Source organism: Heterobasidion irregulare (genome assembly GCF_000320585.1).
Source record: "Heterobasidion irregulare TC 32-1 unplaced genomic scaffold scaffold_03, whole genome shotgun sequence".
In the NCBI taxonomy this organism is placed as follows: Eukaryota; Fungi; Basidiomycota; class Agaricomycetes; order Russulales; family Bondarzewiaceae; genus Heterobasidion; species Heterobasidion irregulare.
The window spans coordinates 1,404,616-1,427,169 of record NW_009258199.1 but is presented as its reverse complement, the minus strand read 5'-3'; the positions used below and the strand labels follow the sequence as shown (position 1 = coordinate 1,427,169).

The 22,554-nt window shown below is 53.1% G+C and overlaps 11 protein-coding genes across 11 annotated transcripts; 4 read left to right on the top strand and 7 right to left on the bottom strand.

The window, feature by feature from the left end:
- Positions 1–780: 780 nt before the first annotated feature.
- On the bottom strand, positions 781–2,049 carry HETIRDRAFT_48000 (cysteine protease; the record flags this gene model as incomplete). Its single annotated transcript, XM_009544931.1, has 5 exons — positions 781–1,129; positions 1,181–1,405; positions 1,457–1,559; positions 1,615–1,725; positions 1,776–2,049. Coding segments are annotated over 5 exons (1,062 nt in total), but the record flags the coding sequence as incomplete, so codon positions are not given.
- Positions 2,050–2,798: 749 nt separating this feature from the next.
- zfp5 (putative transcription regulator) lies at positions 2,799–3,891 on the bottom strand (the record flags this gene model as incomplete). Its single annotated transcript, XM_009545548.1, has 6 exons — positions 2,799–3,121; positions 3,188–3,372; positions 3,426–3,566; positions 3,634–3,705; positions 3,753–3,832; positions 3,886–3,891. 6 exons carry the CDS (start codon positions 3,889–3,891, stop codon positions 2,799–2,801), a joined length of 807 nt encoding a protein of 268 aa, XP_009543843.1.
- A 122-nt stretch (positions 3,892–4,013) lies between these two features.
- Positions 4,014–4,190, bottom strand: HETIRDRAFT_170623 (uncharacterized protein; the record flags this gene model as incomplete). The annotated part of the gene is made up of 1 exon (XM_009545547.1): positions 4,014–4,190. The coding sequence occupies one exon, from the start codon at positions 4,188–4,190 to the stop codon at positions 4,014–4,016; it is 177 nt and encodes a 58-aa protein (XP_009543842.1).
- Positions 4,191–4,790: 600 nt separating this feature from the next.
- Positions 4,791–6,340, bottom strand: HETIRDRAFT_311797 (uncharacterized protein; the record flags this gene model as incomplete). The annotated part of the gene is given in 8 exon segments (XM_009545546.1): positions 4,791–4,989; positions 5,044–5,181; positions 5,259–5,494; positions 5,546–5,585; positions 5,635–5,724; positions 5,778–5,899; positions 5,911–5,959; positions 6,009–6,340. The coding sequence occupies 8 exon segments, from the start codon at positions 6,338–6,340 to the stop codon at positions 4,791–4,793; spliced, it is 1,206 nt and encodes a 401-aa protein (XP_009543841.1).
- A 384-nt stretch (positions 6,341–6,724) lies between these two features.
- On the bottom strand, positions 6,725–7,272 carry HETIRDRAFT_48328 (uncharacterized protein; the record flags this gene model as incomplete). The annotated part of the gene is made up of 4 exons (XM_009544939.1): positions 6,725–6,829; positions 6,891–7,023; positions 7,081–7,171; positions 7,221–7,272. 4 exons carry the CDS (start codon positions 7,270–7,272, stop codon positions 6,725–6,727), a joined length of 381 nt encoding a protein of 126 aa, XP_009543234.1.
- A 137-nt stretch (positions 7,273–7,409) lies between these two features.
- qor8 (quinone oxidoreductase 8) lies at positions 7,410–8,419 on the top strand (the record flags this gene model as incomplete). The annotated part of the gene is made up of 6 exons (XM_009545545.1): positions 7,410–7,701; positions 7,761–7,898; positions 7,951–8,043; positions 8,098–8,169; positions 8,237–8,347; positions 8,400–8,419. The coding sequence occupies 6 exons, from the start codon at positions 7,410–7,412 to the stop codon at positions 8,417–8,419; spliced, it is 726 nt and encodes a 241-aa protein (XP_009543840.1).
- Positions 8,420–10,996: 2,577 nt separating this feature from the next.
- Positions 10,997–12,391, top strand: HETIRDRAFT_146770 (mitochondrial carrier protein). The gene is made up of 7 exons (XM_009545544.1): positions 10,997–11,039; positions 11,100–11,141; positions 11,209–11,365; positions 11,447–11,550; positions 11,626–11,790; positions 11,859–12,050; positions 12,116–12,391. Exons 2-7 carry the CDS (start codon positions 11,103–11,105, stop codon positions 12,296–12,298), a joined length of 840 nt encoding a protein of 279 aa, XP_009543839.1. The 5' UTR covers positions 10,997–11,039; positions 11,100–11,102; the 3' UTR covers positions 12,299–12,391.
- Positions 12,392–15,640: 3,249 nt separating this feature from the next.
- HETIRDRAFT_415841 (uncharacterized protein) lies at positions 15,641–17,365 on the bottom strand (the record flags this gene model as incomplete). The annotated part of the gene is made up of 3 exons (XM_009545543.1): positions 15,641–16,997; positions 17,048–17,118; positions 17,183–17,365. The coding sequence occupies 3 exons, from the start codon at positions 17,363–17,365 to the stop codon at positions 15,641–15,643; spliced, it is 1,611 nt and encodes a 536-aa protein (XP_009543838.1).
- A 767-nt stretch (positions 17,366–18,132) lies between these two features.
- HETIRDRAFT_314515 (uncharacterized protein) lies at positions 18,133–18,809 on the top strand (the record flags this gene model as incomplete). The annotated part of the gene is made up of 3 exons (XM_009545542.1): positions 18,133–18,278; positions 18,490–18,631; positions 18,747–18,809. 3 exons carry the CDS (start codon positions 18,133–18,135, stop codon positions 18,807–18,809), a joined length of 351 nt encoding a protein of 116 aa, XP_009543837.1.
- A 1,332-nt stretch (positions 18,810–20,141) lies between these two features.
- On the top strand, positions 20,142–21,288 carry HETIRDRAFT_237963 (uncharacterized protein; the record flags this gene model as incomplete). Its single annotated transcript, XM_009545541.1, has 4 exons — positions 20,142–20,477; positions 20,561–20,725; positions 20,789–21,109; positions 21,169–21,288. Coding segments are annotated over 4 exons (942 nt in total), but the record flags the coding sequence as incomplete, so codon positions are not given.
- Positions 21,289–21,761: 473 nt separating this feature from the next.
- Positions 21,762–22,482, bottom strand: HETIRDRAFT_449694 (uncharacterized protein; the record flags this gene model as incomplete). Its single annotated transcript, XM_009545540.1, has 4 exons — positions 21,762–21,830; positions 21,892–21,910; positions 21,982–22,251; positions 22,322–22,482. 4 exons carry the CDS (start codon positions 22,480–22,482, stop codon positions 21,762–21,764), a joined length of 519 nt encoding a protein of 172 aa, XP_009543835.1.
- Between the last annotated feature and the right edge of the window lie 72 nt (positions 22,483–22,554).

The following is a 22,554-nucleotide window of genomic DNA, read 5'->3' as shown; positions in this document are numbered from 1 at the left end:
ATTTAGAAGTGCAATGGATGAAAACATGGCCGCAAACCAATAGATAGAATGTAGGATCTACATTATCATTCTCTTCTTTCGACCGTACAGCTTTGTGGGGTGCTTAATCTTGCTACCGAAAACAGCCCATGGATTAACACCAGCAGGCCGTCCAGACAGTGATGTCCTTGGCGCAGAACGTGGCGTGTCAGCACCCTCATCTAGATGATGGGACTTTCGCTTCTTCTCATTGGTTGTAGGCTGTCCGTAGAAACTCTCTGGAGGAATTGAGGCTGACGACGATGACAAAGGCGAAGAGTTAGGCGGAGCAGGCGGAGATGATTGAGTGGCGCCCTGTGTCGACGAAACTGCCACCTCCTTCTGTTCGTCCCTCAAATCTGATACTCTCTCGCCCAAATCCTCTTTGTCGTCGTCCCCAACAACATCGTCATCTTGCTTGCCGTCGGCTTCGTCGGTATCATCATATTGGACAAGATTTTGGAGCGCGGTCGATGGTCTGACTAAACTGGATGATTTCTTGCTCGCTGGCTCCGTTCTGCCAGCAGCATCTATTTTCCGCTTCAAAGCCTCCGCCTGTGGGTCTCGGATGATGGGGGACGTTGGCCGAACGGGGCCGATGAAGGGATGTGTCTGTTTCTTCTTGCCTTTGGCCTCATCCTCATCCTCATCCTCACTCTCCACAATCTTTCTCTTCCGCATGCCTGCCACAAGTCCGTTCCGTATCGCGTTGATCCGAGGAGTCTCTCTCATAACCGCAGCTTCCAGCGCTTGACCCTTGTCCTGCAAGTAAAATAAGATATATGCATTCTTCAGACTCGTCGGTGCGCCGCCGTGTCTCGTCACCGAATCGTCGTTCATCTCATACCACTGCCCGTTGGCGGCCTTGACGTGTGCAAAATAATGACCCGAGTTAGGCCCTCCTCCGGCGTGGGAGATGACCCCGTATAGAGAATACGAAGGCCCGAACTGGCCGTCGCTCATGAATGGAGCGAGGGAAATGCGTTCATCGTATCGGATAGCATGTCCAATCTTTCGACCGAGGGGCGAGAAACGCTTGAGGTGAACAGTGAGCGCGACAGGCGCTTCGTGTATAGTGAAATGCTTTTCAGCGACCACGTGCCGCTTACACCTAGGGAAAGACCTGAGTATTAGTCCAAAGTAGATGCTATACATAACGCACTTTTCGCATTTGTACTTGTCTGAGCCTTTGAGATAGTCCACTGCCACAAATTTACGCAAAGCATCCCGTAGAGATCCAAGGCCGTAGATGTCAACACTGAGGTCCAGCATGCTGTCAAAGGTATCGCTGTTGTATGCACAGTCGCGGCAAGTTACCCGAGATCGTAGTTTCCCACCAAAAATATTATGCACCCAGGTCGTCTCTGCCTGCTTGGGGTCAATTTTCCTGTGCTCATGTGAGAATTGAGTACGCAAATAATCGATGTCCAGTACTTACGAAGGATAACCTGCCAAACAAGACTTTTGGAGGGCATCTATCGCATAACGAAGGAATTCATGAGAATCCTCTTGTCTACCACGACGCATATGTTGCGCGATGGCTATCAGAAGGGGTAAGTGGGTTGATTTTTGTGTCAATCTAAAAAGGGGATGTACTTTGGAGTCTGCTCGTCACAGAAAATGGAGTAAATGAACGCTTCTTGCCGGTATGTGCTTCTGTCATAACGTAGCGCAGAGCACATATCATGCAGAAGCCTTTGACACGGCCTAAAATATCTCATGAGACAGAGAACGAGAGAAAATGAGCTGGGACAAACAGTGTTCTTTTTTGTGAGCGATCAAGGCGTGCAGAAGGGGCGGCGTATGAAGAAGACATTGGAGAGCGCTGTTCAGAAAGCATGTGTTCCCCGTGTTGTTAAGTCCAGCACCAATGCTTGCACCCCTTGGCCAGGATGTGTCGAGAGGCACGGTGAAGAGGGGAAGGGAGTTGCCATTGGGCTTCGGGGATTTGGCACGCGTTTGCGACGCGGCCTCTGGCGACTCTTGTTCCTGCTGACAAGTGTGAGGCAGGTATAAGCATGAAAAGAACATCTCAGACATACCTCACGCCCCCGAGGCTTCGGAGAGCCATTGATGGGCTCGTACCTCCCCTCTGCGAACGCCAGTGTACCAGAGGACGAGCCTTCAATAAATTCTACACGTGGGGCAAGGAGTTTGTTGAATGCTTCTATGTTCTCAGCAGGTCGGTATTGAGTTGCCTCCTCCGACGGCTGCTGAGAGGAGATGGGGGTGGGGTAGAGTGGCGAAGCGAGCATTTTGAGATGGGTGGAAGTAGAAGAGAAAGCACGGCGTATGCCTTTCCCGTGCACCCGAAGAAGGGTTGCGGGATGAATGGGAGAGATGAGATTGCGGACGAGCAGGAGGGGCGGGCAAAGGTCGAGCGGGGAGTGGACTAAGTGAATCGACCTGAAGCAGTTTGCACTCAACGGCGCGTCGTCCTCGGACCCCCGCGACAGCCCTTATGTAATTGTTCTCACGCTTGGCCACCCGCTTGACGTTACACAGAATCCTTGACAGTCCATCAGTGGCCCACCCCGCTTACCAGGCAATCTTCCACAGAAATTCTACCGAGAGGCTAGAGCACTCACTGCCACGGCAGCCGATCAAGGGATCGTCAACTGAATATCGTACTTCCGCCATCAGTGCGAACGAACACTCAGCATACTACATAACTATTATACAGAAGTGTCATGAAGAGAGGAAAATACAGTCATGTCCAATCTGACTCGTCCAGCGAGCTAACCGAGTAAATCCGTGAAACTACTAGCTATAGATATGGTTCAGATCTCAGGCCACAACTGACCGCCAAATCCTGGCCAGAGCTCGTCTAAAAGTGGCATATGCTGCATGGGCATCCCGTGCTCAAGGGAAGACAGAAGCTCGGGTGGCGTCACAGGTTCCGGTGTCGACCATGGCGATGGTGACGACGACGACCACGATGAGGAGGAGGCAGGCGATGCTGATAAGTAGGGGGGCGAGAAAAAGGGCAATGACTGCTTTACTTCGGCGAAATTGAGGCCAAAATTATACTCGGATGAGAAGATGATCTCATGAGGCGGGGTATCGTACTCATAGAGTAGGGTGCTTGATGGCCCCGGTAGAGCTATCGGTGTACACGCCACAAGGTCAGCTTTCGAACGACAACTAAGGGGCGAGAGGCATGACGCACGTATATTCAAGAGCAATGTAGGTTCAGCAGGGTTTGAAGGCTCCTCGCCATCAATAGTGAGCAACGACGAGTCTTCCAGCACTACTTGCTGTACAATCACACGACTCGAGCAGGGGAACATAGCGCTCGTATCGTAATCATGCTTTTTCTCAAGGTGCTTCTTGAAAGTAGACTTCCGCTTGATCCTGATAAGACCCAGTCAGATCGGCGCTAAGCTTGTGAAGAGCAGACCTAATACTTCGTCTTGCAATCAGCCACCGGACATACGAACGGTGGGGTTGTGTTGTGCCTCTCCTTACGATGACGCGCACAAGACGAAGGATCACCGAAAGAAGCTTTGCAACCACTGATCTTGCATACGTGGGGCCTGTTTCTAGTGCTGTGGCAATGGTTAGTGTGGATATTGAATGGGGTCTCTGCAACAGAAGGGAAAAGGTGGCACTCACTGGGTATTAAGGTGCGTGTTGAGAGCCGACCTCTGCGCGAATGTCTTGGAACAGTATTCACATTGGAATGGCCTGAAAACAGCTACAGCAGGCATATGGGTAACTTCGTCAAGACTTACTTCTTATTTACATGAATGATTTCATGACGGTTTCTGTCACCCTTGCGCGTGAAAGACCTTTGGCAAATGGAACAACAATGCTGAACGGAGCAGTCAGCTATCATATTGCGGGTAAACACGCTCAACGACTCACAGACATAGTGTGCGCGTAGATCGTGTGGGGGACGTAATGAAACTGAGGCTCTTAAATTAGAACTTGACAATGCGCTGCACTGCCGTGGTCGTCACAGAATTAAAGTCGCTTAAATCCAGAAACGACACTTAAAAAGAGGAGGAGAGATGTGGGGGCAGTTTGGTGTTACTGAAGCACTTATATGGAGATCGAGGGCCGGACGCAACTCTCGGCGTCAGGTAATCTTTATTGTCTTGCGAGTGGTAGGCGGAGTGTGATTCGATTGGCTCATCTTGATGCAACGACGGGCGCCAAACAATTGACATGCAGCGAGCTATACAGAATGAACAAGGTTCTCGACGTTGAAAAGCCAGAGTCTGGGTCTGCGATAATGAAAGTGAGACATTTCGCATGCCCCGTAGAGGATTCTTACCTTGAGAATAAAACAGTTGATCACAAGGTAGAGTCCAGTATTCGGCCCGGCCCCGTCCTTGAAGAATTTCCAATTTAATTGACTGTTGCTTGTTATCAGGCGCAAGAGTAAAGGAGTGAGTATGCTTTCGCTGGCGGCGGTTCGCGTGGGCAGCTTAGTACATGATGCATGATAGTATGTGCGTCTTAAGTTATCTTTGATTGGCGCGTTGAGGCTGCTTCTTTTCTTCATCAGAAAGCTAGGGGTAAAGAAGTGGTTCAAGATGTCCCATAACTCTTTTGTGTCCAGCAGCAGCAGCCGATCGGATGCTACTCTGGAACCTGTGCTCATCAGGCAATAGCAACGGAGTGAACCCCGAAAGATGCCTCGTCATTGCGCATAATAGAGATAAGAAAGAAAAAAGCATCCCACCCCTAGGCTGTCGGGTCGAAGGGTTACAGATGTATCGCGTGGCTAAGAGAACCAGATGAGCGAGTGGAGAAGATGCTCGGAATTATTGATTCCCTAGCCCGGGACCATCAATCTTCTTTGTGATTCGCTCATCCATCCAAGGAGCGACCGCTGCGAGGTCGGCCCAGGTAAAGGATGAATATTGACTACGCCCAGAACCAAGGACCAAGTCCAGATCTTGAAATTGAGGTCCGTCAGCCCAATGTGTGTTCGTCTGGGGACCGGTTATTTGCGCTGTCAGCCTGAAGAAGGATACGGTTGAGAAAGCTCCAAGTCCGGAGTGGTAGTAGACTAACATTAGAGGCCCAACCCAGAGTTGGCCGCCTTCCTCGAGGGCTCCCGATCCGATCCAGCGTTTATCTTCGCCGCTGGGAGTGTGTAGAGGATAGTTTGCGTGTGACGGCGAGGGCATCGGGTGAGTTAGGCGTTCATGCCTCGGCTGGCCATGGAACACTGGCGATGCTGGGCAAAACAAAATTCAGAGGAATGCACGGAACAGAAGGATAGGCACTGGGTACTGGGTGAGGCCGGATCACTCGACACGCTGTGTATGGTGCCAGCATGGCTACTAATTGATAAACGTCTGCCTGGCGAATCATCCCTGGTTTCGTCGTCGACCGGCTCCGTGATCTCTATACCCGGAGGATGCAGGAATAGTCGAGCATTGTGGTTGACAGTGAAGGTTCCTCGAGGGCGATTGAGGACACCCAAGGCAATAATTCGTACGTCCGCAAGTTGGACGACAAGCTAAGGAGATTGTCAGGTCTAAAGCATTTGCTTAGAGAGCTAAAACCGCACTCTAACGTGTGTTTGAAGATGAGCAAGGTTACACTGTAGTCTAAAAAGGGTGGTTGAGCATTACCTCGAGCAGATGAAAAGTCACTTACTTCATGTCATGAAACACAGTAAGAGGATTGAAATTTCGTGAAGAAACTGCCAGTTCGTTCGCAGATCCATTGCGATTCAAAACAATATAACTACCCCAATACCAGATGAGATATGCAACGATATCTGTCGAAAAGAAGCTCACGTCGTCCAAGCCTCGTCAGTGGTACAAGTAGTCTGGCTACGATGCCAAACCCTAATCAGAGCCCTGTTTCGATTGAATTGTAAGCTAGGTGATCCCAGAAAGCATGTTAAGAGTAAACTCGCCTTTTATACACTTCTCTCCAACTCGAATCTCTCTTCCATTTCTGCCAGCCAGGAAGAAACCTCCACGCGAACGATGAGGAGCAAGACACAACTTTAGCTGGACACATACCTCCGTTTGAAGCACTCTTTCCAAACATCCTCTTTTAAGTTGGGTAGTGTCGCTTCGAACAACAAGAAGGCAGGACGGGCAATGCTGAGAATTTCTATCCAATTTTGCCTAGGTACAGTCGATCGGACACTCAGATGTTTCATGCATTCCTCGTATGTTCCAGAGGTAAGATTCCGAATGATTGGGACTCTCCATGGGTTCAATGAAGGGTCGGAGGCTATAGTGTGAAGACGGTGTGAAAGATAGGATACCATCACCAGCGACTCCACGTCTAGTTCTTCCATTATTGCTGTTATGAGCTCAACGGGGAGTGATTCCAGTGTCAGGGCCATTTCTTTTGTACTGTCGAGAGAGGTAGGGTGATTGAATACAAGTTGGATGATGGAGGGGACCAACAGTGACTCAGGGGTTGGCGCTATAGCAGGACAGTGGATCGTGCTGATTCGACTTGCTAGGATGCTGCCGGGCCTTGCTTATGTATTCCTCATCACGAACTTCTATGCAGCCTGGTTTTTTTGTTTTGCTCGACAGGCCTACATCATATTGAAACTATGATCTCAACGCGTCTGACAGATGTGGTCGTGTACTGAGATATGCTCATACCGTTCGATGGTCGGATACGAAAGATCAAAAGTCTGCTCACGAGCTCTCACCAAGGCCCCCGTGTTAATACATGGAAGACAGCGAAACATTCAGTGTGCAATGTGCATGAAAAATTAGACCTTCGCAACAGGTCGAATATTGTACTCTTGCTTGAATCTGTCGAAGTCCTCTTCTTTCGACTTGTACTGCTCTGCCAAACTGGCTATAACTTTGCGGATCTGATCATCGGCAATCTGAGCGATGTCATTCAGTATAGGAACATACAAAAGAGGCACGTACCCCATCCCGATTCGTCTGGAGCGCAGGAACAACGTCCTTTACAGTCCGTTCTACCAGGACGCCACCTATGAGGCGGAAACACTTCCGATCAGGCTCTTCAGAAAGAGCTTCATTCAGTGTGGATAAGACCAGCCTGAAAAGCCTGTCGTATCAGTCACAATGCTTGAAGATTTAAACGCCTGAAACCCACACATGTTCTTCAGCCTCCTGCTCGAGCTCGCCTATCTTGGCAGCTATGCCTTGGAGCTCATTCTGGACTCGAGAGTAGGTTTGTTGGACCTCTGAGGGGTCAATGAGAGAAAAAGACAAGTTGGGCGTAATACTGAGTACCTTGATCGCTCAGCTGTGGTGCGGGTGCCTTTGACTTTTTAACTGAAGACATGGCGAAGATGGAATTGCGAGCTGTCGGGTCGGCCCGGCCGGGAGATCTGGGATATGGTAACGATGTGATTGGCTGGAGGCGTCACGTCAGTAGCTTTCGTCACAAAGAGTGCTTCGCCATCGTCCTCGTCGACCGCCATGTCTCTTGTTCGCGCCCGCACCGCTCTAGGGCTTTCAGCCCGATTCTCTGCCTCTCGCCTTCCTTCTACCACCCCCCTTTCTCTCGTTGCTTTTCGTCTCCTCTCAACCACACCTCGCCTTCAACACGCTGAGCCTGCTCACCACCATGACCACCTGTCCAGTGGGCCCATCAAATCTCCGTCACTTAAATCGGGAGTATCCTCAGGTCTCGATGTGAACCCGTACAAAGGTGGACCGGGCGCTTTGGACAAGGCTGCACACTTGTTCTTCTTCACAGAGATCGTAAGGGGTTCGTCGGCCTTCCACCATCTAACTACCTACGCGTAGTTCATCATGTATTCTGACTAGGCATGTGGCTGGTCCTTGAGCAATTCTTCAGACCACCATACACCATCATGTACCCGTACGAGAAGGGCCCGCTTTCCCCCCGCTTCCGTGGTGAGCACGCATTGCGAAGGTATCCAAGCGGCGAGGAGCGCTGCATTGGTGAGTATTTGGCCTCTGCCGTACACACAATTTTTCATACAATCATCAACAGCATGCAAGCTCTGCGAAGCGATCTGTCCCGCACAGGCCATCACTATTGAGAGTGAAACCCGGTTGGATGGTTCAAGACGAACCACGAAATACGGTCTGTAAATCGGGGTTTCCCCTTCTGTTCAAGGCTCAGCGAACACATATCTAGATATCGACATGACCAAGTGCATCTACTGTGGATTCTGCCAGGAAGCGTGCCCGGTTGATGCTATCGTTGAAAGTAGGCTTCCCGTTGTGTTCGAACGTACTGTTGAGGTGGTCTGATCACAGTGCTTGCGGTTTTCTAGCTCAAAACCAGGAATTTTCTACCGAGACGCGCGAAGAACTTCTCTACAACAAGGAGAAGCTGCTTGCGAATGGCGACAGGGCGGAAGCTGAAATTGCGGCCAACCTATATGGTACGTCTAATCTAGACCGCTGAAAAAAACCGCGCTTACAACAACAATAAAGCCGACCATGTCTACCGATGATGCGTTCATGCATCATCCTGAATTAGCAGGTGGCTAAGCTTTGTTACTCTTTTGAGCAATGCAGCTTTCATACACGCTCAGCCAATTCTATTCTCTTCACCCTCTTGCCACCCCTTCGAGAATGCAGAAGCACTGGTCGGAATAGTTCGGAGGGAATGATCTGCGTCTTCGAACTGTCAAACGATTACGCTTCTTATTTTTCTTCGTCGAAGTAAGCATCCTGAAGTAACCCTTCTGCGTTTCATAGTCAAGGAAACCCGAAGGTCAGCCCCACTAGAAAACACACAACCTGACTTCCGCCACTACTTCTGTGTTTCATGGTTAAGGGGAGACAAAGCGCCGAAGGATGTTCCCGAAGAACATCAAAGTAGTAAAGCAAATCTGGGTATGACGTCTTGTCTCTTCTCACTGATTCAAGAGCGCTTCACTGGACAACCATCGACCCACTGTTGGCAAAGAACTTTCGGAGTAGCAAAAAAGTTGATGGCCTTGCGCGCTGCGCTTCCACGTAAAGTGTAAATCCTTCGACGACGTCATCCCGTCATCCCCTCAAGTCTTCCTTTACTTGAAATCGACTCCCTTACGCATTTCATATCTGTGAATTTTACTGAGTGCCTACAGGTGCCTACCTGACTCTACCTGGGTGGGTCGGAGAAAAGGCCTATAGCGATGAACCATCGATTTGCAAAGGCCAGCCTGGGTACATTAAGGTTGCATATTGAACCTTTTGAATTCGGAAGTGTAGTCGGTCAGAATATTTCATGAGGCCCTCATTATGTTCGCGATTTGATCCTTGACAAAATCAAAAATGACGATCTGGAAACACGATCGCAATAGGGTTGGACTCGATATGGATGAGATCATACACTCATTCGGGGATCTCAACGCAGCGAGGAACCATAAGTGCGTCGTTCCACTTATTTAGGTTGCGGAAGTGAATGGCGACCCACAAAATATATTCGGATGTGGGGCAGATCCAAGTCGCCGCCTCTACTCGAGGACTCAGCAGACCCTAATACGGAAAGTGTAGTCGTTTGGCCAGGCTCCGCTCGAGGGGTCTCTCTGAGGACTTCTTGACCCGGCGCGGACCGTCCCAGCATTCTTACTATGTGTTCCTCGGGTTCTTCGGCGTATCTCCAACGTGCATCAGATCAAGCCCCTATGCGACCCTCAAGAACCGGTTTGACAAGTCGTTCTGTTCATTCCCCAGGTGCAGCATAGAACAAGAGGCTATCTACGGTCAAAGACTGTACCGACGCAGACTAGAAGAAACAGACAATATTCGAATGCCTCGCTCGGAAAAACGTCGATAAACGCGTACAGAAATCACGGTCTCTAGACTACGGTGGGCGGTGCAGTGACTAGGCTGCGTTCGATTGCATTCCATCAGACCATCAGATATTTGTACACCGCGGGCTTTGTGGCAAACGTTCGGTTACAAGATTCCGCCGTTGACGCGGACAGACGGGATATAGGATGGGATGCCTGAGGATGATACCACGCAATTCCTCGCGCTAAGCAAGTGTTATGCTGGATGTAATTTTGAAATTGTTGTCGCAGGCCCAATCTTGACAGCACGAAGGAAGGAGGGGTGCTCGGCCTCGGTCTGCCTTGCTATGGTCGGAAAATCTTGCGGCATTCATTGAAACCCGAACGCACGATGAAGGGTTCGGCCGAGGGACATAGAGGGGCCATGATGAGGTCTCCAAAGACCGGGTCCTGTAAGGGAGGTTGTATCAGAGATACTCGATTCAGAAAGTTGCACTTATGGTAGGCTCCATGCGCTCTGTGATGATACATCCTGATCTCGTAGTGTGAAGTCATATTGACAGATTGTACGAGCTTGGCTCGAAAATGACGGCAGGAAAGGAAATCCCCTTGCCAAGGATAGTCGGCATTCGGGGATGCTCAAATTGAGAGTCAGTATCTGATTTAGAATTGTAATCCAGGTCACAGCTCATGTTCGGGATAGACTGAGTGGGGAGTGACAGGTCAAGGGGATGTTCGAGTTCGAAAGTTGATGATCGGCCTCTTCGACAAGCCGGAGAGGTTGGGCAGGAGATAAGTATCCTTCCTTAAAGATGTATGTAAAAATAGTAAGCATGCCTGGCTAGGGACACTGGACCATAAGCAAGTAGGAACAAACTGAGCTTGCCTGCGGCCGCAAATATCGGTGAAGCTGCCATGCGTATAAAGGCAACTTGTGAAGAACGAAGCCTTACACCTTTTGCCTGACTGAAAGGCCCTCAGACAACCTGAGATTGGGATCGTGGGTTACCTGTATTAGGCATCAGTAATAAATAGAAGAAGAGATATTCGGAGAAATGAGCTAGCATGGTTTCCTTTCAACCTGAATGAATGATCACGCGCACGAGAGACATGGGTTGGTCGAATCCTATCCGACCGGATGATAGGTGAGCTTTAACGATTTTGATTTTACAGAGTGAACGAGGCTTGTGCGCTGCCCGTCGGCCAAGGAGCTCACTGAAGATGACGAAAATGCGATCAGGTGACCGACTCGTGATTCCGCGTCTGCGTCAGGCTGCGCGCTTCAAGTTTCCTCGACGGACGACTCTAGCGGAATACGGAGTAGGAGCAGGTCTCGGTAGAGTCCTTGCAGGTACGTAGCAACTGTCGAGAACACCTTCGCTTGCTTACGCCTTCCAATCTTGGTATCAAGAATATGAGTCAAACATCACCGACTTTTACCCAGTCTCTCATTGTGAGCAGTGTCTTCACCATCTTCGTAGCAAATAAGAACGTCATCTCTCACATCGTGTATCTGATAGGCTGGAGGCCTTGCAGGTACATCTGTGGATCTTCTATTCTACCCTATAGACTCTGTCAAGACTCGCCTGCAGTCTGCTCAGGGATTTGTAAAAGCTGGTGGATTCAATGGAATATACAGAGGCGTGGGTAGTGTGATTGTAGGAAGTGCTCCTGGCGGTGAGATATAGCTTCGATGGCGTGTCGCACTTCCTCGAGCGGCTACTCTGCTGACACGGCTCATACGGCCTTCGCGTCCAGCTGCCGCATTCTTTTGCACCTATGATACCCTGAAGCGCACACTTCCTATCCCAGAGCACCTGGCTCCTGTGAACCATATGATTTCTGCATCTGTGGGTGAAATTGTGCGTCCCTATGTCTGCGATGCAAATCACGTCTCCTTCACATGCGAATTACTCATCGTCTCTCGGCCACCGCAGACGGCCTGCCTGATCCGCGTTCCAACGGAAGTCATCAAGACACGATCACAAACTTCGACATATGGTGCTCTTGCCGACTCCTCGCTTGCCGCCGCTAGACTATTATGGAGAACGGAGGGTTTAAAAGGTTTCTATAGAGGCTTCGGTATTACCGTGATGCGCGAGGTAGGAGTCGTCACAGCGTTCAAATGATTTCAAAGCCCATCCATCAGGTAATGACTTTTGACTACTAGATTCCATTTACGTCTCTGCAATTTCCGCTGTATGAGCTGTTCAAGAGTCGTCTTTCTCGCTTACTCTACGATAAGCCTGCATCCCTACATGCATATGAGGCTGCGCTCTGTGGGAGCGCAGCAGGCGGCATTGCGGCGGCTTTGACTACTCCACTTGATGTTCTCAAAACTCGAGTAATGCTCGATCTTCGAGTAAGCGCCAGATCACTCAAGCACACGGCGCTTAGCTTGTTATTGTACTGACAGTCTGTCATTAGGATCCATCCCACCCGTCGTATCCCTCTCCTTTGACACGAATTCGACAGCTATACGCCGCTGAAGGTCTCCGGGCACTGTTTGCAGGAGCTGTTCCACGAACAATGTGGATCTCTGCAGGCGGTGCAGTATTTCTGGGTATGTATGAGTGGACTACAGGCCTTCTTGCATCCACTGAAGCATGACACATCCGCGGAGTCCCTTTTGTGCTTGCCGTCGTGTCATGATTCACGTAGACTCCCACTGCAAAGGCTATACGACTTTTCACTGTGGAGCACACTTTCACACCGATTGCTTCTGTATTCATAGCAGTCTAAGAAGGTCCATCAACTTCGACTCTTGTTTTGGAAGGACCGCTTTCCGCAGTTCATAGGGTACGGCATAGAATTGGGCGGCGGCGCAAACGGTGAGAGCCTGTACGCAGTACATGGCAGATTATCATATGCACGCTGACGTGTCCTACCTTTCGAGCACTATGCGCAATCTAACTTGCCATTTGTGATAAATTTCCAAATTTGCGGCTATGTTTCCACTGGTCTTGGAGCAAACGCCGCAGGATAGTCCTGACCCTCAGCCGTGAACGCTCTGCGTATGTTTCAACGTCAAAATCTGCTTCCGAGCAAGCGGTTAAGAGCTGAGAACAAAGCTGTGCTCCCGATTTGGCAGGTGTCGTGGTTCGTCCTCCCGGGTTGTTTTAGGTTTGTAGCCTATCTAATACGGGTCTTCTTGCCGTCCCTCCTTCTGACCAAGGCGTTATCAAGCCCCTATCAGGGGCTCGGTCTTCGTCTTTCAAGGTACCTGGTCAGAGTTATCTGTACTCCGAACGCCACAAGCCCCAGCTGCTAATCCCAAAGGGTTCGAACTAAACCTCGACCTCTAGGAGAGCCCAGGGACCCACGGCGGTGGAACCCCTTGCGCGTCCCGCCTCCTAGATCGATGTAAGAGGTGGTGGTCTCGAAAGCCCAGACGAGGCGTTCGAACGATCGTTTGACCTGTTTTGACCTCCGGTGCGAGTGTTATCCATAAGCTCCCGGGTGTCGCCGATGACAGATTCCTGCATGTGGAGAGGCATTGACACGCGTCCTTTGTTTGTGAGATGGGTATCCCTCCTGGCCCACTCCCTACCCGCACTCTCCACCGAGCCTACCTCCTGGCAAGCATCACGGGCTTGATTAGGGCACATGCTCTGCATTCTCGCCGGGCGCCCAGGGTACCTCTTGCGCCGGAGTCGCTTCCATTCATCATATGTTTCGCCGTCGATCGTGCTTGTGATGGCGTCAATATGCGATCCAGAGTGTCCGTTACAGAGCGCTACAGTTCGCTGACAAGTTCGACATCGAGTGTCACGACTGCGATCGCTCGCTCGCTCGCTGTGCCAATATGCCCATCGGAGAAGATTCTCATATCGGATGCTCGACCCGGCCTTGATCGCATGAGACGCAACACGGACTTGGTCAGAGGGCGGACATAGACCATCCTCAGAATGGCTGGATGCACGGTCTGTTCTTAATATACTGGAGAGCACCGCATTTGTTCGATCCTTGACAAACAAAGATAGCGATCTTCCCCATGCGGAGATAGGCCTCCCTTCAGCCCATGGTCAAATTATCTGCTCGAAGACGTCACGAAACTTTCATTTAGTCCATGGCTCCTATGGGACAGAGCCGTCGAGATGAAAAGAACAGAGTATGTCAAGGCTTCTTGATGCCTAGGAGGGTACGTGCGTCATAGGTCAGATCCACTGCCGTGGAAGTCAATCCAGTTAAGCACTCTGCCTGCCCCCTCTATGGTCACCCTGGATTTCCCACTTGACGTAGATGACGGAGCCTAGGTCGCGCCGCAAGGTGACAGTATACATAGCATGACTGGGACGTATATGTACGCAACGGGGAGTTCAGTGTGCTGTCACGGGAGATATCGCCGGTTCTGTCTCTCGACGTCACCCCGAGGGCGAGGAAGACGATGATGACGGTCACGTAAATTCCTTACTGACAGACACGAGATGCCTCAAAGTGTGCACACGAATTGAATTTGCGGCAAAGCTCGATTGGCCAACCGTTAGTTGTTATGTCATGTCGACGATGAGCAGGTTCTCGTGGAGTAGAGATCAACAAACAATACGGAAGTTTCATCGGACACATGTGTCCACTTGCGAAGCACGTCAGTAATCTAAAGCAAGGGAGGAAATCCCAATTCCATACGGACGCTCATGATGACACCGTTTCGTTGTCGCCATCGTGAACTGGGAGCAGCTGTCTTGATCACTTGATCACACCGCCTCTGACATACACGCATTAATGAATACGAACAAAGCAAAGAGTTAATTACATGGACCCAGACATTGATAGCCCGAGTGGAGCCGTCGAGGATTATCTCCAGGGAGACGCAGCATCAGGAGTCTGATGAACCGTCTTCGTATGTTGGGAGGACTCGACTGCTGTGCTCCGATACAGGTGAGACTGGGAGCAGGAGCGGATCACACAATTCCGCAGACACATACATACATCCCATAATGAGCCTCTTGCTGGTGGTCACAGGTGATACGTCCAACGGGAAGGCAATGCCCCAGACCAGACCGACCGTCTTCTGCGCAAGGTCTGCCACGGAGACTAGTAGCCGTGACCGTACACACGCCTGGCACAGAACGATGGAATCTGACAGGTCATCTCATTAGACGTCGAGCTCCAACGACGTGTAAATCTGCAGATTATAGAATGAACCTGCCTCGCCGTTGGAAAGGGCCACTCGCCAGACATGCATGTGGATGGCAGAGATGATATGCGTGACGATCCACGTACGGACGGAGGAGTTTCACCTCGAACGTCCGCGCGCGCAGGCCGCATCGCCCTCAGCAGCGATTCCCGTGCGAGCACCTCACAGCCAAGCGGCCTGCCCGCATCGACGAATACGCGGCGGCTCGAAACCCGGACGGTGTAAGCACGCAATGTCGATCCCAGCGGCCATCAGTCCAAATGTTGAAACGCAACATGCGAGATCGGCGACGATCCCGTACCGTGCAGGATCGCCTCGCAAATGACAGAGACGCGTAAAAAAACTCCAAATCCATGGCGACTGGCGAAGCTGGAGGTCCGAGCGTCCACGGACGAAGGGATGCGCGGAGTCCAACGATATGCGGAAGCCGCTTCTGAGCTTTTAGTACGTGCCTACCAGTCCTTGGACGCCAGCCAAACGGATCGCATCAAGTGCTGGTACCTGGGCCTTCGGACATCCCCCGTTGATATAGTAGATCGATTTGCGCATCATCGAGCCTCGTTGCGCACATCGTTGCAAAACTATATGGGGGCGTGATCATCAGACCACACTGCAGCCGTAGCAATCCGACGAAGATAGCTCCACAGCGAATGACACCACGGCTTGACTAAAGATGCAGAAAACATGTACACATACACGCGTTCAAGATGCTGACAAGAAATCACCACAATCGCCCTGCCCCCCGCGTTGTACATCAAGGCCTGTGCAAGACGAGTCCAAAGAGCTAAGTACGAACCAACGAAAGTTCAGCATCCTCACTCAGCCCCGGCCCCGGCCGTGGCTTCTGGGCGCCGCGGAGACCCGTCATCCATCTCTAGGTCTCCTTCCACGTCACTTCTCGAGCGCTTCCTCGAACCCGAATTTGTGTACACGTCTGATATTCTCCCGCTGGAATCCGGCCGACTGTGTCGGGCATCTTCCGCAGCCATGTCCGTGTCCACGTCGGGCGGGTGAACGAGATGCGAAACCGACGGCCGAGGCCTCTGTTCGTACTCGCGTGGATAATATTGCGAGCGCGAGCTTGGGCGGGAGGGATCCTCGACGGAGCCGCGGGGCACGATAGACCCGGAGCGGGATCTAGGTGTTGCAGAACGTGATGCGCCGCGTTGAACTGCGCTATCATGAGGCCCACGAGGTTCGTACATACGTGAAGGACGATCACGCTCCTCCGCATATGCGTCTCCGGCAGGCCGATATCGCGCTCCGAAGGGTGGAGAGGGGACGCGTGAAGGTGCGACCGAGCCTGGTCCGCTGACACCCTCCATCTCCCTGGTCCTTTGCGATCTCTCTTGCTCCCATTCGATTTCGCGTTCCCTGTCACGAACGTCGCGATCACGCTCGCGTTCCGGCTGACCGATATTGTTGATGTTTGTTCCGGGACCCATGCGCTGATGATTGTGGATGCGAGAGCTTCCTTTGGCGGTTGGCGAGATTTGACCCGGAGCCATCGGCGGCGATTGGACATGCGCGTAGCTGTGAGGAGTTGCAAGCTCATGTGCTTCGTCCCGACTAGACCTTCCCCTGTCCGAAGAAGGCGCAGACGGCTGCGAGTCATGATGACTAGGAGGAAATGTTTCCAGGGGAGCCTGCTGTGGATACGCAGGTATGGCTGCATGAGAGACTTGCGAAGCGTGGTTGCCCCGAGATCTCGAGCGCGAGTGGGAAGATGCAGATGGGGAATGAGAGTGCGAGTTGTGATGGGACACCGATCGCTGTTGTCCTCTATGGTGAGGTGGTTCCAGGTGTTGCACAGACGAGGATGCCGATGGCGCGTGGACGTTGTTTTGTCGAGCATCGCGCGACGGAGTATGTCCGGAAGAGTGCCTTGACATTTGAGCAGGGCCGACTACAGTTTCCGCGACATGAACGGGTTGGCCTTCAGGACCCTGTATGATGCGAATCGGTATCCCGGCATTTCTGTAATACTCAACGGCAGCATGGTTGTTAGGATCGACGGGAATCAGTTGTGTCTCGAGAACTTCTCGGGGGGAACGATGTCCGCGGGTCACATGTGAAGCTGAGGGGTGAAGTTGGGCATCATGCATTACAGCACCTTGACGTTCGAACGCGCTCTGAGGTGATGGATGCCCTGACAGGCGTTCATACAAGACGCTGGCACGAGATGAGGGTGGATCGAGTCAGAGAGCATGACGGACACTCACGCTCTTTCAATCTTCATGCGTGATATATTGCGCTTCGCCTGAAGCATTTTGAACAGCAATTTGTCGTTGTCCTTGATGCGGGGTAAGGACATACGTCACGACAGGGGAAAGGGGTGGGGGTGGGGGTAGACTGACTGCCTCTATTTCTTTGACCTTTTTCTTGAGCTCCCTGTACTTTGTCTTGTATTTGGCATCTTCTGCGCCAGCGGCGATGCCGGTAGCATAAGGTTTGGGTCTCTGTCTGGCAGAGGGCTGTGTGGGGTGGAAGGGGGGATGGGAGGAGGGATGGGAGGGACCAGGGGAGGGCTGACGGGACATGGTGGTTCGAAAGAAGGAGAGGGACGGAAGGGTGTGAACGAAGGCGGGATATCTAATTATTGCACTATTCCACGTTTCTGCCACTCAACGCCCGCGAGAATGATCGCATTCCGCTTTTGGCCTGGATACGTGCTCCATGCTTTTTACAAGTCAAGCCCGCCCGGGACAACAACGTCACTCTCAGGGCGGCCGTCGTTTGTGTTATCTCCAGCGGTCCCCAGGCATTCGCGAAATTTGCGCGCCGTGGAATCCAAGGATCTCAATCCAGAAAATTGCAATATCTCTCTTCCGTGCTGCATCAATATCAGAAACGCAACGTCGTTTCCGTGCATTTGGGAATGAGATCTCATCCAAGGATACCGTACAAGAATGATGAGCGACCCGTCGAGGATGACTCGGAGTCCGATATGTGTCTCAATTGGGCGCCGCAGTGTGCGACATACGATGGCGGCGAGCGCGGATGGTGTCATTTGCCACCGACGAAAAACATCAAAGAATCACGTGACTCGATGCGCTGTAGGGCCGGCACCGGGGTGCTCCGACGACTCGTTCAGACGTGTGCACTGTTGCTGCCAGTAACCTCCACCGTCCGCATAATAGACAGCGAGTGAGTCGAGCAGTGCCGAGATGCACGATGCTATCTTCGCGTGTGTATGCTGCGCAGCGCTGACGCTGACTGTTTTGCAGTGTCGACGCCTTACAGACAGTGTGTGATCATTCGTCATTTTCTCCTCATCGAGCTGACGGTGTTATGTGCCCTTAGGGATATGCCCCCTCCGGGGGGGTTTGAATCGCTCAAGTATAAACGGAACCTTCCATTCCGCGGACCGAGTGGTCTGGCCATTCTCGGCGGCGTAACGGCTGTCTGCCTGTATGGCTTCTATCGGCTTGGAAGGGGCAACATCGAGAAGAGGTGCGTCCATCCGACTCCACGCTGAGGACGCGACTCTGTGGGTCAGCGGGACGTGGAACGTGTCAAGTGATACCACCCGCCCAACGGGGAACGTGGTCTCAGGATCCGGCCGCGCGCTGCCGCTTGCCTCGTTTCTTATCGTCGAGGCGCCGCGCAGGTGGCCCTCGGCAGAAAAAGGAAGGAAGACTGATTGAGACGGCGGTGGTTGCAGAGAGCTCCAGCGGGAACAGACGTGGTCGCGGATTCATCTTATTCCCTTGCTGCTGGCCGAGGGGGACCGCGACGCGTACCGGCGGCAACAGGCGGCGCTCGGGCGAGAGAAGGAGATCATGAAGGACGTGAAGGGCTGGGAGGTATGATATCACGCCGTCTCTCGGATGAGGGACACGACGACTGACTGATAGGGACGGCTGCGGGGGTTCTTTTTTCGCGTGGGACACGGAAATGTGCGGGGTGGGGGGGATGCAGGCGGGAAAGAGCGTTTACAACGATGGCCGATACCAGGGGACGGAGTATGTCGTCGTCCTTTGATGGACAAGGAGGTCGAGGGATCGGTAGCGAGTCGCGATGTGAAATTTGATTAATACGGGGAATATTTACGAGGGTGTGTTGTGTGTGTGTGTGCGCGCGCGTGTGCTTCCATTGAGTTGGTCCTGCGTCATGAAAGGCTGGAGGGGATTCCGCCGGGGGCCTTCGAGCGCGGCTGATGTCGGCGTTCTTACCAGTCGGGTGGCGATGCACAATAGGATCCCGAGGGCGGGGACGCAACTGCCGGATGCGGAGGGGGGAGGGTGCAGGGCCGGGCGAGCCGGGGAGCGGTTCGGTTGATGGCGGCGGACTGGCGCGCCCCCGTCTAAAATAGCTTCGCGGACGAACGATCCGGATTTGGCACTCGAGAACCTGCTGGCTCTGCTGCTGTGCACCTATGCGCCCCGCTGCAGGACACTCTCGGCTTCGAAACTCGCGAACTCTGCAGCCGCTGATTCACCCCGAGTCACTCGAGGTACAGCAATGGAATCCTTTCGAAGGCCGCTCAACGCTCTCCTTCTTAAATTCACCGCCAGGACCCCCAGCGACCACCTCCTCGTCCCCCCGCTGAACCACCACCGCCCTGTCCATCACCGACTCCCATATAAGCCTCTCCAGGCGCGTCTCCCCTTCCCCCCGCCCGCTCCCCTCCCCCCGATGCTCCCCCTCCAGCGTCGTCCTCGCTTCCCCTCCGCCCCCTCCCCCCTCTCCCTCCCCGACAACAACGACGCCTCCATGAGGGACGCGTCCCCCCTCGTCCTTTTCGACGACGATCCCTTCTCCCGCACCTCCCCCACCTTCGACTCGGATCACATGATTTTCGGTCCGTTAGATATCGACGACGCCCACTGTCAGAACGGCAACATCATCAACAACAACAGCAGCAGCTCCCTCTACTCCTGGGACGCCATGTCCGGCTTCCAGTCCCCCGCCACCGCTCCCAGCTTCTCCGCCTCCCCCGCCTCCCCCTGCAGCCAGCTCGAGTTCGATCCCTCCTTCAGCCCCGGTACGTTCGCCGGCTTTGCTGACATGCCGTCCGCCCTGTCAGAGTATGACGATCCCAGTCGTTATATCTCCAACTGGCTAGTCGACGACGACTTTGCTTCTTTGGCATCCACGTCCGCTCCTATCACCATCCCGTCCATGTCGATCGAGGGTAGCGCGCAGGTCGCCTCCTCATTCGTCTCCTACCAAGATAGCCCGATGTACCTGGCCAAAGCGGAGGCATTCTCGCCCCCCATGGACCATCCCGCTCTACACCCGCTGTCACGATCCATGGACGGCGCCCTCTCAGACCCTCCCGTCATGTCCATCGCCCCTCCGCAGATTTCACAGCCGTCGTGGGCGTCCCAGCTCTGGAACACGGGCGCTGCCTCTCGCCCCGTCGCGTCCCCACCGCCTTCCCTGCTCCACCCGCCCCACCCGCCCCTATTCGAAGACGCCTACGCGACCCAGCGGCAACGAACCCGAAGGAACCCCAACCCTCTGGCGCACGTCTTCCAGTCTTCCAGTGCCCCCTCGGGCATCCAATCGCGGGCTCCCAGCCTGGCGCGCACCTACAGTCGTCGTGCCGAGTCGGCGGACCTGGACGACGATCCGAACGCCACCGTGCGCAGGAAGAGAAAGGTGGACCTCTCGCCCGAGCCCTCCGACCACGATCGACCGCGGTCGGTCGACACGCGTAAGTGCTCGCCGCCCCGTTTCAGCACCGAACAATGGGCTGACTTTTAATTTCTCATCCTGCAGCTCCTCAGAAATCTCATCTCAAGCCTCCCAAATTGGCACCCTCCGCGTGGCAGCTGTACTTCACCGATTGGATCCAGAGACACCAAGCTACCAATACGAGGAAACTGAATGTCGCACAGGCCGCCAAGGAGGCGGGCGTCGAATACGCGCAACTGAGCAATGCTGAGAAAGAGGTACGTGTTCCCTTCGCCCATGCGCAGTCGAGTGATTGATATCGATGACTCGGTGGCGCACAGCCTTACAAGCGGCGTTCCCAGGCCATGAAGGAGATCCGGGAGCGTGAGTACTCTGCGTACATGACCTCCCTGACTCCAGACGACATCAAGCGCGAGAACACGTTCCGCGCAGCGCAGCGCAAGGCCGGGAAATCGCGGAAGGGCAACATCAAGGATCCAAACGCGCCGAAGAAGCCCCTGAGCGCGTACTTCATGTTCCTTCAGAGGATACGATCGGATCCCGAGCTCGTCAAGGACGTATTCGGTGATGAGACGGAAACGACGAAGCAGAGTGTCCTAGCTGCCGGGAAATGGCGCTCGATGACAGATGATGAGCGCAAGGTCAGCCGCCTTCGATTTCACTTTCAGATCGAGGCGTTGTCTGACACGGGCCATCGCAGCCCTTTCTCGCACAGGCCGAGCAAGAGAAGTTGGAGTACGAAGCGGCTCGGAAGATGTACGAAGACGGCACGGTAGGATACGGAACGAGCATCAGCTTCAGCGTCTTGCCGGGCAATCCTTTCCAGACTGCGACCATCCCGCTGAATTCACTGCGATCTGTGAAGGCGGAGGTCTTCAGCTCGGAGAGCGAGAGCGAGGGTTCTCTCGTCGACGACGTTGCCGACCGTCGTCGTTCATGATTTCTTGTTGTTATGCTTCCTTGTGGCTTCTATATGTGCTTGTCGATGAGTGCCTCCTCTCTGTTCCTTTCTCTTTCCTCGTTATCATCTTACGATGCACGATACCCCCTCCACTTTATGATACACATATTTCGACCTTCTTGTTATTAAGGTTCAGCCGGGTGCCAGCTACTTCTAGTGATTCAACGTTCCAGTGCTTATCTTTTCACGCACGACTGTACATGACGCGACGTTTTTCGGACGATATCTGTATACCTACCATCATCTATGGCTGTATCGCTAGAACACTGCGCTCTTCCTACAACATGGTTCTTTTATGCATAGAATTTGAACAATTGCATGTCACATATGCGTTAATCGGATAGGGGCAAACGGGCGACCAACTTCTGATGTGGAGCGCCGTCTTCGTCAAACTCTGCTCCCTGTGATTCGTTCGGCAGGGAAAAAATGACGGATGTGGGATCGCAGGGGAAGTAGGCTCACCTCAGGGGCATAACCGAATCTGGACGACAATAGAAATGCGAATTGGGCATCTGCGAGAGTCGTGTGTGCGTGAGAAGGAATGGAACTCACCTGGCGTAGAAGCCCTTGACTGGGATCTGCGAATGGCAGACGATGTCGACGTGCCCCTGTGATCCATGGGCTCTGGCATCGGCTCTGACCCACTGGTGGAGCGCGAGCACGAGATCCCGACCGAACTTGTGCTGGCGGTGGTCCTTGTGGACGGCGAGACGGCCGAGCTTGTAATAGGTGGCGTGCTTGGGCTTGAACGCGCGTATGGTCCCGATCGGTTGCAGGGAGGGCACGAGACGCAACAAAAAATGAGTCGCGGTGTCGTCGATTCTGCCGACGGGGATTGGCAATGAGGGGGCCCCCAAGGACCGCCGCGGAAATAGTTGCTCAGGATACGCACTCGTCAATTTCGAGGTCGAGCGGGAAGCCCTGTTCGTGGACGAAGACAGCTATGCGGACGTCGTAGCATTGCGTTCGCAGCGCCGCGATGTCTTCCGGGTTCCCATTGCATGATGCGACAAGGATCTCGTGGGCAGGGGGAATGCGGGGGGGTTCTTCCATTGTTCTGCGCGTCAAATGAAGGTGCCCGATTTGTGGAACAAACGCCTAAACGCACGTAGGAGTGCTGTAAGT

Excerpts from the sequence above, each read along its gene's own strand:
- HETIRDRAFT_146770 (XM_009545544.1), top strand. The coding sequence starts at position 11,103 with ATGAGTCAAACATCACCGACTTTTACCCAGTCTCTCATT. Across the intron at positions 11,791-11,858 it reads GTATTACCGTGATGCGCGAG|ATTCCATTTACGTCTCTGCA; the intron begins GTAGGAGTCGTC and ends TTTGACTACTAG. Across the intron at positions 12,051-12,115 it reads GAGTAATGCTCGATCTTCGA|GATCCATCCCACCCGTCGTA; the intron begins GTAAGCGCCAGA and ends GTCTGTCATTAG.